Source organism: Cebus imitator, unplaced genomic scaffold (assembly GCF_001604975.1).
Source record: "Cebus imitator isolate Cc_AM_T3 unplaced genomic scaffold, Cebus_imitator-1.0 Scaffold524, whole genome shotgun sequence".
NCBI classification, from domain to species: domain Eukaryota; kingdom Metazoa; phylum Chordata; class Mammalia; order Primates; family Cebidae; genus Cebus; species Cebus imitator.
The window spans coordinates 772,366-783,741 of NW_016107839.1; the positions used below are offsets into that span (position 1 = coordinate 772,366).

The 11,376-nt window shown below is 62.7% G+C and overlaps 2 protein-coding genes across 5 annotated transcripts in view; one reads left to right on the forward strand and one right to left on the reverse strand.

Annotated features, from left to right (window-relative positions):
- The first annotated feature begins 1,504 nt into the window (after positions 1 to 1,504).
- On the forward strand, positions 1,505 to 6,193 carry GAMT (guanidinoacetate N-methyltransferase). Of its 2 annotated transcripts, none has more exons than XM_017514440.2 (6): positions 1,505 to 1,764; positions 2,944 to 3,089; positions 3,287 to 3,350; positions 3,652 to 3,719; positions 3,807 to 3,917; positions 5,740 to 6,193. In XM_017514440.2, the coding sequence occupies exons 1-6, from the start codon at positions 1,584 to 1,586 to the stop codon at positions 5,941 to 5,943; spliced, it is 774 nt and encodes a 257-aa protein (XP_017369929.1). In that variant the 5' UTR covers positions 1,505 to 1,583; the 3' UTR covers positions 5,944 to 6,193. The 2 variants fall into 2 exon arrangements, with proteins under 2 accessions (XP_017369929.1, XP_017369930.1); XM_017514441.2 differs by having other exon boundaries at positions 5,803 to 6,193.
- Positions 6,194 to 6,975: 782 nt separating this feature from the next.
- NDUFS7 (NADH:ubiquinone oxidoreductase core subunit S7) overlaps positions 6,976 to 11,376 on the reverse strand; it is a 13,977-nt gene continuing 9,576 nt past the window's right edge. For 2 of the 3 annotated variants that reach the window (XM_037733436.1, XM_017514434.2), the window contains 2 exons: positions 10,031 to 10,119; positions 7,561 to 7,746 (listed from right to left, as the gene is read on the reverse strand). In XM_037733436.1, coding sequence (XP_037589364.1) covers positions 7,649 to 7,746; positions 10,031 to 10,119 — 187 coding nt within the window. In that variant the 3' untranslated portion in view covers positions 7,561 to 7,648. Of the gene's footprint in view, positions 6,990 to 7,560; positions 7,747 to 10,030; positions 10,120 to 11,376 lie in introns of those variants that run through there. The other variant, XM_037733437.1, reaches the window with a different exon arrangement.

Below are 11,376 nucleotides of genomic sequence, written 5' to 3' on the forward strand. Positions count from 1 at the left end.
AAAAAAAAAAAAAAAAAGAAAAACGAAACAAAGAAAAAACAGCTTCTGACCCAGCCACGCCCATCCTGGGGGAGAATTTGGGTCTCTTAGAGGACACGTGGGCTCCAGCTTGGAGCAGAAAGGGAAGGCGGCCGGCTGGGGGAGACGTGGTCCAGGCAGGGGGAAGAGCATGTGCCCAGGCCGGGCTGAACGGGCACAGGGGCTGGGCAGGAGGTAGAACGGTGCGTGGAAGAAATGAACAGGCAGTGACTGGGCAGGCGGCTACCAGACAAGGTGGCCCAGGGAAGGCCGCTCGCGGGAGCCGTTTCAGAGGCTGCCTGCCTTCACACCCCAGCTCTGCTGCAACCTGTGACCACAACCTCTGTGGGCCTCAGTTTCCTCATGTGTTAAATGGGCGTAATAACTGCCCCACCTGTTACCTGGGCAGAACTCGTGGCAGGCAGGCAGTGCTCAGGCATGACCGTGGCCCCATGTTCAGAAGGGGAAGGGGACCTCAAATCAGAGCCAGGAAGCCACCGCAGCCAGCTTGGGGGCACCCAGGAAACAGACAAGGGGTGTGGTGACCCTAAGGGCCTACCCTGTGGAGGGTGAGGCCTAATTCCACCCCCACAGTCCCCCCAGCTGCAGGGCCGCTCCGGGGCAGGGCACTGCTGGGATTGAGTGCCCGTCTCCGGAACGGGAGGCATCTTTATTTTTTTTATTTTTTATTTTTGAGATGGGGTCTTGCTCTGTCTCCCAGGCTGGAGTGCTCACTGCAACCTCTGCTGGAGGCGTCTTTGCGCAGAGCCCTCCATCAGGGTCCCGGGGTCTCAGGTGACCCCCAGCTTATGGGGCTGCGACGCGGGCTCATGAAGGTGGGAAGGCAGCTCAGGGTCAACTCGGGGGCATCAGAGCTCTAATCCCGGGTCCCCAACCTCGTGGCCACACGATCACTGGCTTTGCCTCCCAGAGCCTCCGTTTCCCCACCTGTAAAACAGCAGTCATTCTAGAACCTGGCGGGCGTGATGGCTCATGCCTGTAATCTCAGCACTTTGGGAAGCTGAAGCGGGAGGATCGCTTGAGCCCAGGAGTTTGAGACCAGCCTGGGCAACCTAACAAGACCCCGTGTCTGTTAGGGAAAAAAAAAAAAGAAAAAAGCAAAAAAAAAAAAAAAAAAAAAAAAAAAAAAGAGAACTTACTGCAGCATCTTCAGAAGATTAAATTAAACACTTAAAGCACTTCCAACAGTGCCTAGAAGATCCTCCGATTCTGACATCCCAGCGAGGAGGGGCTGACTGCTGACGGATGAGGAAACTGAGGCACGTAAGCTTCCGGCCTGTAGGTTCGCGTACCCGGGCGCGGGGCCCCGGTGCTGGCTCCGCGGAGAGGGCACCGAGGCTCCCCGAGGAGGGAGCGGCGGGGCCCCGACCCCACTCCCGCCGCCCCTCGCGTGGCCGCCGCTAGAGGCCGCTCCCGGAGCCGCGCGCGTCCTCTCGCGGGTCCGCTGGCCCCGCCCCCGGGCCCCGCCCCCGGCCCACAAGGCCCTGCAGGGATCGGGCCCGGACGTGCGGCGAGCGAGGTCGGGTCGCGGTCCAGCCTGCAGCATGAGCGCCCCCAGCGCGACCCCCATCTTCGCGCCCGGCGAGAACTGCAGCCCCGCGTGGGGGGCGGCGCCCGCGGCCTACGACGCGGCGGACACGCACCTGCGCATCCTGGGCAAGCCGGTGATGGAGCGCTGGGAGACCCCCTACATGCACTCGCTGGCCGCCGCCGCCGCCTCCAAAGGTAGCCCCCGCCCGGCCCGCCCTGCCCCCCGGGGCCGCAGGGGAAACTGAGGCCGGGGCTGCCCCGAGCCGGGGGCCCTGCAGCCCGCCCTCCCGCTGGGGCTCCTCTGTCTCCTCGCCTGGGAAGTGGGGCTGCAGGTGGGGGCACACGGAGCCGTTCACCGGGAGTGCTGCAGGCGTGAGGCCCGCACACAGTAGGCGCCGCCTGAGTACCAGGAACTTCCTCTCCAGGGGGAGTGAGGACCCCGCTCTCCAGATGGGGACCCCAGCCGCGACACCGGGGTGGAACTGGGTCCCTGACTCCCTGTCTGAGGTCCAGACGGAGGGGTCGCGCCGCAGGGAGGCTTCCCGTTTGCCTGCCCGGGAGGGCAGCCCCGCCTCGCCCGGCTAAGAATAGCACCTAGAAACCTGAGCTCAGGGAGACAGCTGTTCCCGGGGTGGCCCTGGCCTGCCTGGTGTCAGAGTCTGAGGGCTGCTGCGGACTCCCTGGCCCTGCACAGGCCCATTCCAGGAGTCCGGCCTCAGTGTTCCCACCCTGAAAATGGGCACGCCCAGTGTCAGTGCCAATCTGGATGGAGGGGGCCCCATGTGTGGCCCACCGGGGACCGGCCCTTCCCCTCCCAGATAGGTTCAAGTCCACGTCTTGCCTGGCCACTCTTGCAAACCCGACTTCTGGATGGAGGGAGGGGGAGAGAAAAGTAACCAAGCCGAGAGATAAGGGACCCAGCACAAACAGTGTGGGCTGGAGCTCAAAAGTCCAAGGCTCTCGCCTCCCCCCACGGCTGGGCCCAAAAGCAGTCATATTTGGCCTTCCTGGCTGGGCAGCCTCTCTCTGGCCGCTGGCCAGGGCCCACGCTGTTCCCGCTCAGGACTCCCGTATCCTGCCCGCCTCTGCCCACGCTGGCCCAGGGTGCGCGCTCCCGTCCTGTGGCAAATGTCACTCACAGTCCAGCCTGCCCTGCATCCCCTCCTCCAAGCAGACCCCTAGCCTAGCCCTGCACTCCATCCTCTAGGCAGACCCCCAGCACAGCCCTGCCTGACCCTTCACACCCTCCTCCAGGCAGCCTCCCCAGGCCTGCACCCCCCCTCCAGGCAGCCTCCCCAGCCCTGCACCCCCTCCTCCAGGCAGCCTCCCAAGCCAGGCCCACCTAGTAATGCTGGGCGTCCTGTGTGTGCGCAGGGGGCCGGGTCCTGGAGGTGGGCTTTGGCATGGCCATCGCAGCAGCAAAGGTGCAGGAGGCACCCATTGATGAGCACTGGATCATCGAGTGCAATGACGGTGTCTTCCAGCGGCTCCAGGACTGGGCCTCGCGGCAGACTCACAAGGTACCCCTCTGCCCGCAGGCCCTCCAGGAGCCCCACTCCGTGGGGTGAGGGCACTGCCTCTTGGAGGGTTGGGGGCCTGGGCCTCCAGAGGTGGAGGAGGTGGTCCTCTCCCTTGGGAGTCCTTCTGGGTGCTCCCTTTCTGCAGGTGGGGACATCTTGGGGATCTCTCTGACCCTTTTTATTTTCCCTTCTTCAAGGTCGTCCCCTTGAAAGGCCTGTGGGAGGATGTGGCTCCCACCCTGCCTGACGGACACTTTGATGGTGAGGGGGGACAGGGACGTATCACAGAGTGGTCCTCCCAGCTCCAGTCGAGCCCCCCCTTTGCTTGTGGGGGCCCTCTGGTGTGCACTGGGGGGACAGTGCCCCGGTGGGTGCAGGCCTGGCTGTGAGGGCTGGCAGGGCACAGAGGATGGGCACACTCACAGAGGAGCGCTGGAGGCGACTCTCAAGCCCAAGTGGGAGCCCCGCCTCTGCCTGGTCTCACTTAACCTCCACCCGCTGGGGTGAGCTGGGGAGGCACTGAGCCCGGCCCTGACCTCGTGGGTTTCTGTCCTCTGTGCAGGGATCCTGTATGACACATACCCACTCTCAGAGGACACCTGGCACACACACCAGTTCAACTTCATCAAGGTACCGCTCTCTGACTTGCGGGGATGCAGGAGCCCCTCTGCCCACACCCCACCTCCATCCTGACCACTGGCCACTCCCCTGCCACAGAACCACGCCTTTCGCCTGCTGAAGCCGGGGGGTGTCCTCACCTACTGCAACCTCACCTCCTGGGGGGAGCTGATGAAGTCCAAGTATTCGGACATCACCACCATGTTTGAGGTGGGCTCACCTGGAGTTCCCCACGGGTCTGCAGGCATTGACCTTGGGTGGGGGTGGGAATGGGCTGCTGGCATCACCTTGCTGTCCGGGGAGGGTCCCTTCCCGACCCCCTAGATGGGCTGGACTGTGCTGGTTCATTTGGAAATCAGAGTCCTTTGCTTGGTGTGGTGGCTGCCAGGAGCCGTGGCTCGTGCCTGTAATCCCAGCACTGCGGGAGGCCGAGGTGGGCATATCACTTGAGCCTAGGAGTTTGAGACCAGCCTGGGCAACATAGCAAGACCTGGCTTTTACTAAAAACATACAAAAAAGCCGGGCATAGTGGCTCACACCTGTAATCCCAGCACTTTGGGAGGCCCAGGCAGTGGATCACAAGGTCAGGAGTTCGAGACCAGCCTGGCCAATATGGTGAAACCCCATCTCTACTAAAAATACAAAAATTAGCCGGGCGTGGTGGTGCGCACCTGTGGTCCCCGCTACTCAGGAGGCTGAGGCAGCAGAATTGCTTGTACTCTGGAGGCAGAGGTTGCACTGTGCCAAGATTGTGCCACTGAACTCCAGCATGGGCGACAGAGAGAGACTCTGTCTCAAAACAAACAAAAAACTAGCCGGGCATGGTGGCGTGTGCCTGTCCTCCCAGCTACTCGGGAGGCTGTGGTAGGACTGATTGAGCCCAGGAGGCAGAGGTTACAGTGAGCTGAGATCGAACCACTGCACTCCAGCCTGGGCAACAGAGCCAGACCCAAAGAAAAGAAAAAAAAGGGAAATCAGGCTGGGCATGGCGGCTCACACCTGTGATCCCAGCACTTCGGGAGGTCGGGCTTGGTGGCTCACACCTGTGATCTCAGCACTTCGGGAGGTCGAGGCAGGTGGATCACTTGAGGTCAGGAGTTTGAACCTAGCCTGGTCAACATGACAAAATCCCGTCTCTAGTAAAAATGTAAGAGTTAGCTGGGCGTGGTGGCGCACATCTGTAATTCCAGCTACGCTGGAGGCTGAGTCACGAGAATCACTTGAACCTGATTCAAGGCAGAGGCTCCTGTCAGCCAGGATCACACCATTCCACTCCAGCTTGGGCAACAGAGCCAGACTCCATCTCAAAAACACAACAGGCCGGGCGCGGTGGCTCATGCCTGTAATCCCAGCACTTTGGGAGGCCGAGGCGGGCGGATCACAAGGTCAAGAGATCAAGACCATCCTGGCCAACATGGTGAAACCCCATCTCTACTAAATATATAAAAATTAGCTGGGCTTGGTGGTGTGAGCCTGTGCTCCCAGCTGCGTGGAAGGCTGAGGCAAGAGAATTGCTTAAACCCAGGAAGTGGAGGTTGCTGTGAGCCGAGATCACACCATGGCACTGCAGCCCGGTGATAGAGCGGGACTCCGTCTCAAAACAACAGAATAGAAACCAAAGTCCCTCACCAGCTCAGCAGCCTCCCGTGGCTCCCCAGTGCCCTGTGGTTCGACCTGAGCCCCGCGGTTCCCCTCCCTCCGGCCGCCTCCGCCGGTTCGGCAGTACTTGTCTCTGGCTATGCCCTCTGCCCGGTGGTGGCACCTGTCTGAGGAGGGCTCTGTGTGGTGGTCCTGGGCCGCTGTTCTGAGAGCCTGCCGTGTGCCTGTGGCCCTCAGGGCAGCTTGTGTTCTTTTTCTGTTGCAATTGTTTGGCTCTACCAGCCGCACTGGCAAGGTCTGGAGAACCATGGAGTAGGGGCTGGAGCCCCATGATGCTGGTGTGGGGCTGGGGTCCAGGGCCGCCCTCCATGTGCCCACGGCGGCTGCAGCCGCCCACCCGGGCCTTGGCATCGGTAAACGCTCTTCAGTGTGGGGTGGGCACCGAGGTGCACGTGACCCCACAGCCCTCAGAGGTGACCTGCGCCACCCTGCCCAGGAGACACAGGTGCCCGCGCTGCTGGAGGCCGGCTTCCAGAGAAAGAACATCCGCACCGAGGTGATGGCGCTGGTCCCGCCAGCCGACTGCCGCTACTACGCCTTCCCGCAGATGATCACGCCCCTGGTCACCAAGGGCTGAGCCCTCACCCCGGCCTGGCCACACCCAGGCCCTCCTCCGTGCCTTCCTGGCTGGGAGCCCAGGCTTTCCTGCCAGCCCCGCCTGATCCCAGCCATGTGTTACCCGCAGCTTTCCCGCCCGTCTGGGAGGGGTCCTGCCGCCCCCTGCAGGGTCCCTGAGGTGAAGTAAACGCTGGTGATGGCTGGCGGTCCGCAGTGAGTGAGCGACTCTTACTTCCAGCTGGTCCTCACCTCCCGCCATCGCACAGACACAGGAGAAAGCGGGTGACTCCCCTGCAGGTTTCTGAGCAGCCCCAGGCCCCCCACTGTCTTGCCCGTGGCAGACATCTCCAGCCGACGCCTGATGCGCCTTCGGCAGACCAGAGCCACTTGAGACTTTGCAGCTGGGTCAGAGAGGGGTGTAACTAGGCCAGGGTCTCAGACGGTGGGGAGCACCAGGGCAGAGGTGTGGGCAAGACAAGGACCCTTGCCCACCCCCGCCAGAGCCCGCTTCTCTACTGGCCCCGGCATGACCTGAGCTCCCCTCCCCCACCGCAGGAGGGGCGTCGCTGCTGAGAGCCCCCCATTTCTGGACGTCGTTTCCTCCCTGGAGGCATTGCCCCCACTGGGCCCTGTGCAGGGGCAGCCCCACCTGCCCGGCCCCAGGAACACCCCGCTCCTGCCGTCCATGTCCTCATGCCCAGCTGGTCATCCCACACCCCTTGCATCCACGTGCGTGCAGGCTGCCCATCTTCCTGGGGCCGTCCTGCCCATCCCCCGCACCCACCCCCACTCGTCCGGAGAGAAGGCCGGCTCCTGGGCTCTGCACTATGGCCCAGGCTGCCCTTCCGAGGGCTACAGCCCCGTCCCCACCCCAGGACGTTCCCCCCCAGCACGTTCTGACTCCAGGCTACTTTCCTGGCCAGCGGGGCACCTGCTCCCCATACTCCCCAGCCTCCCAGTCCCCATCCCAGCCTGGCCTGTCATAACCGCATCCCCAGAAATGCCCCAGCGCAGTAGGCAGGTAGGGGTGGGCCTGTAGAGCGGGGGCTCCAGCAGTGGCGGCGTCTGGCCCTGAACGCGGGAAGATGGGACGTCTGCTGAATGAATGCACATCCCTGATGAGGACACAGACTCCAAAGGATAAAGAGGCTGGCGGGGCAGAGCCAGGGTTCCCCTAAAGTCCTGGGTGTAGAGGGTCCCCAAAGGGGCTCACCTGGGCCCTGGAGGCCCCAGGTCAGACAGCCTGGGAGGCACTCAGCCCCGCCCTGCGGCCCTCTGGTTTCGAAGGGGACCAGGTGCCATCTCCCCCTCCCCTCGGCCCCGTTCCTCGCCTAACCGGCCCATCCCCACTGCCTGGAAACGGCCCAGAGGGCAGCGGTGACCTGCCCAAGCCCACTCAGGCCACGGGCCACCCTCTGAGCCCCAGGGCAGGATCAGACAGGCTTTGCTCAGCCTGTCTTGGGGCACAGCGGGGGACAGGGTCAGGGCCCTCTGTGCCGGTGACTTTGGGCCAGGACGTTCACCCCAGGGTCTTCAGAGCAGCGGGAAAGCACCCTGCTGGCAGGCACAGCGCCTGTCCCTGCCCCCAACCCGAAGCCCCGCCTCTCGGGCAGCTTTCGCCCATACACCACACTGGGAGGCAGAGGCCCAAGGGCGGGTTTATTGACAAACTCACAGGACAGAAGGGGGACAGGACGGCTCCGGGCAAGGCTCTGGCGGTGGCACTACCTGCGGTACCAGATCTGCAGCCTCCGCTCCCGCTTGATCTTCTTCTGCAACTGCAGGATGCCGTAGAGCAAGGCCTCGGCCGTGGGCGGGCAGCCTGCGGGGACCTCGCATCAGTCTCCCTTCCCACAACCGGGGCCTGTGTGACCGTGGGCACCGCGCGCAGCTGGCTCAGCTTGTGAGGGGCCTCCCGTGCCGGCCTCTGAAGGTGGAGACTGGCAGCCCTGGGTGGGCGCCGAGGCCGGGGCTGGCAGCCGGCTCGGGGGACATCCCTGCAGGAAGAGTGGGGTCCCCCCGGGGCAAAGCCCCACTGCCCTCCACCCATGGCTCGTCCTGGGCTGTCACAGGAGGCTCCTGGACAAGAGGCTGACCTCACCAACCCAGCCCCGGCCCTCGGGGCTCCGTGGGGACCAGCACACACCAACGCACTTGGCAGGGAGACCAGGGCCCAGGACTGCCCTGGACGGAGGTGGAGGCAGGGAGGCTGGGCAGAGGGAGGAGATGTGGCAGTCGCCGCAGGGCCTGGGAAAGGGCGGCTGGGCCCCACCTGGCAGGGCTCTGGCAAGTCCAGGCCGCTGCCAGGGAGGGAGGGACACGGTCCGCGCTCACACCCCACCCCTTTGGTCTGCACTGCAGGGGAAGACACCAGGGGCATGGGCTGGGCCCCTGAGCTCCAGACCCCAGGACGGACCTCTCTGTGCTGACAAGGGTCACAGGGAGGCCCAGGCTGCCCTGTCCACTGCCCCCAGGTGACCTGGCTCAGGACCTCAGGGAGAACACACTAGGGCTGCTCCTGAAGACCCTTGGAAAGGAGTCGGGGCAAGGAGGCTGGAGGCAGCAGAGCGGCTGGGATGGGTGAGAGGTCCCCAAGGGCCAGGGGCTGGGAAAGGAGCCGGGGAGGAACAGTGGTGCTCCGCACAGCCTCAATCCACAGTGCGCACCCCCACACAACAGGCAGGGCCGGGCGTGTCTGTGTCAGGCTCTGCATCCCTGGCCTGGGGGCTCCCCCAGCGTCACTTCCCGGCCAAGGCAGTCATGGAACCGTGCAGAACGCTGAGCAAATCAACGCCCTTTCCAGGGAAGCTGAATCCAATGTCAGAGCCTGTTCCTCCACTTTTGAAACGTACCAGGAGGTGCCGCCAGCTTACCCATCCCTCCAGACGTGGGACTCACGGCTGGACTCTCTGCACCTGCGCTAACACCACGGGACCAAGAACGGGACCTCTGTCGCCTGTCCCACGTGAGCGACACCTCCCGACCTGCCACCTCGGACCACTGTCAGGGCGAACGCCCCAGGGGGGACCCTCATGGGACCACAGGAGGCACAGGAGTCCCACGGGGTCACCAGATATAAAGAACGCCCGTTCGATGTGAATTTCAGGCATGCAGCCAATGCTTCCTGTTGGAATAACTACATCCCAAATATTGTGGGGACATATTCGAACTAAACAGTTACTATTTATTCATTGTTTTCCTGATGGTCAAACTCCCCTAACCTCAGTCAAACTGAGCCTCCCGCATTTTCTTTTTTTTTTTCAGAGATGGGGTTTCACCACGTTGGCCAGGATGGGATGGTCTCGATCTCCTGACCCTGTGATCCGCCTGCCTCAGCCTCGCAAAGTGCTGGGATTACAGGCGTGAGCCACGGCACCCGGCGCCTCCCGCATTTTCATTTGCCGAATCTGGCCACCCTGGCAACCTTGGGTCCCGGGGAGTCTCGTGTGCCCTTCTCTGAGGGTGAGGCTGCGGGATGCTGTCCTCGGCCTCTAGGAACCTTCTCTTTCGATATTTCTAACTGCAGGTCCCTGGTCTCTGTCAGGCAGGACCAAGTGAAACTGTGCTTTAGGCTGCGCGAGGTAGCTCACGCCTGTAACCCCAGCACTTTGGGAGGTCGAGACGGGCGGATCAGGAGTTTGAGAGCAGCCTGACAAAAAAAAAAAAAAAAAAAAAACCCACAAAAATTCAAAGTTAGCTGGGTGTGGTGGCGCAGGCCTGTAATCCCAGTTACTTGGGAGTCTAAGGCGGGAGAATAGCTTGAACCTGGGAGGTGGGGGTTGCAGTGAGCCGAGATGGCGCCACTGCACTCCAGCCTGGGCAACAGAGCAAAACTCCGTCTCAGAAACTGTGCTTTAAACCAGGCGAGTGTCAGGAATTCCGATGGCTTCCACGGCTCCCTCTGCTCCCTCTGATGCCTGAACACGCTGCAGACTTCTCACCCGGGACGTGCTCCGCTAAGAGGGAGAGCCCCGGGTCGGCTCAGCCGTCAGATGGGGGAGCCCGCTGTCTGCTGGGGTGTGGGACTCCCTCACAGGGGCAGCTGGGTTCTGCATGGCGCCGGCCCCATCCCCCGCTCCCTCGTGGGCGGCGCAGCCCCAGCCTACCTGGGACGTAGATGTCCACGGGCACGATGCGGTCGCAGCCCCTCACGACCGAGTAGGAGTAGTGGTAGTAGCCGCCGCCGTTGGCACAGCTGTGGGGGGGGCGCCGTGAGGGGAGCGCGGGCCGAGGACCCGCCCTGCCCACCCTCCCTCCTCGAGGCCTTGCCCCGTCCCCACCTGCCTTCCCCTGCAGGCCAGGCCCGGCTACCGACGAGGCTGGAACTTGTCACGGAGAAGCAAGGAGCAAACACGCACAGGCTCCTGGAGCCTCTGTGGGCCGGCGGGGCCGAGCACACGCGTGGCCAACAACTCGGGAAAACGTGCTCCCCACCCAAGGGGCTCCTGACCATCGGTTCCCGGGCTGGGAACTGTCGGATCGCACGTGTCGACAAAAAGCCCCTTCAAACGGCCACGCTGCCAACAATCGGCACCTGTCTACAGGGCGGCCAGGCCCCACGCTAGGCCTCACCCCGTCCCGGCTCTGTCAGTGGGTGCTGGGGTCCCCCTGGGGCAGGTAACCGGAAACCCCAGGGGACCACACAGCCTCCACTCCCAGCACTGCTTCTCACAGCCTGAGTACCAGCAGTGGGGGATGGTTATGAAAACTCTGGAATATTCTGGGCTAGTGCCCAGCCTGGAGTGCGGTGGCGCCATTTTGGCTTACTGCAACCGCCGCATCCGGGTTTATGGATTCTCCTGCCTCAGCCTCCCGAGTAGCTGGGACTACAGGCGCGCACCACCACGCCCGGCTGATTTTTGTATTTTTAGTAGAAACGGGGTTTCACCACGTTGGTCAGGTTGGTCTCAAACTCCTGACCTCGTGATGCACCCACCTCGGCCTCCCAAAGTACTGGGATGACAGGTGTGAGCCACCACGCCCGGCCCAACTCTGGAATATTCTAATTCTCTGTTTAGAATTAGGTTCGTAATATGTCCACTCAGGGGCACAGTATTCAGCCAAGAAAAGGGGTGAAGCTCAGACAGGCCACAGTGTGTATGCACCTTGAGGATGTCTCAGTGAGAGGCGCCAGACACAGGAGGCCACGCAGTGTGTGACCCTGTTCCTATGAAATGTCCAGGACATCCGGGCGCGGTGGCTCACGCCTGTAATCCCAGCACTTTGGGAGGCCGAGGCGGGTGGATCACAAGGTCAAGAGATGGAGATCATCCTGGTCAACATGGTGAAACCCCGTCTCTACTAAAAATACAAAACATTAGCTGGGCATGGTGATGCGTGCCTGTAATCCCAGCTACTCAGGAGGCTGAGGCAGGAGAATTGCCTGAACCCAGGAGAAGGAGGTTGCAGTGAGCCGAGACCGCGCCATTGCACTCCAGCCTGGGTAACAAGA

Bases quoted from the DNA above. Each gene is read 5' to 3' on its own strand.
- GAMT (XM_017514440.2), top strand. From the start codon at position 1,584: ATGAGCGCCCCCAGCGCGACCCCCATCTTCGCGCCCGGCGAGAACTGC. The intron at 1,765-2,943 runs GTAGCCCCCGCC...GTGTGTGCGCAG, and splicing joins CGCCGCCGCCGCCTCCAAAG to GGGGCCGGGTCCTGGAGGTG. The intron at 3,720-3,806 runs GTACCGCTCTCT...CCCCTGCCACAG, and splicing joins ACCAGTTCAACTTCATCAAG to AACCACGCCTTTCGCCTGCT.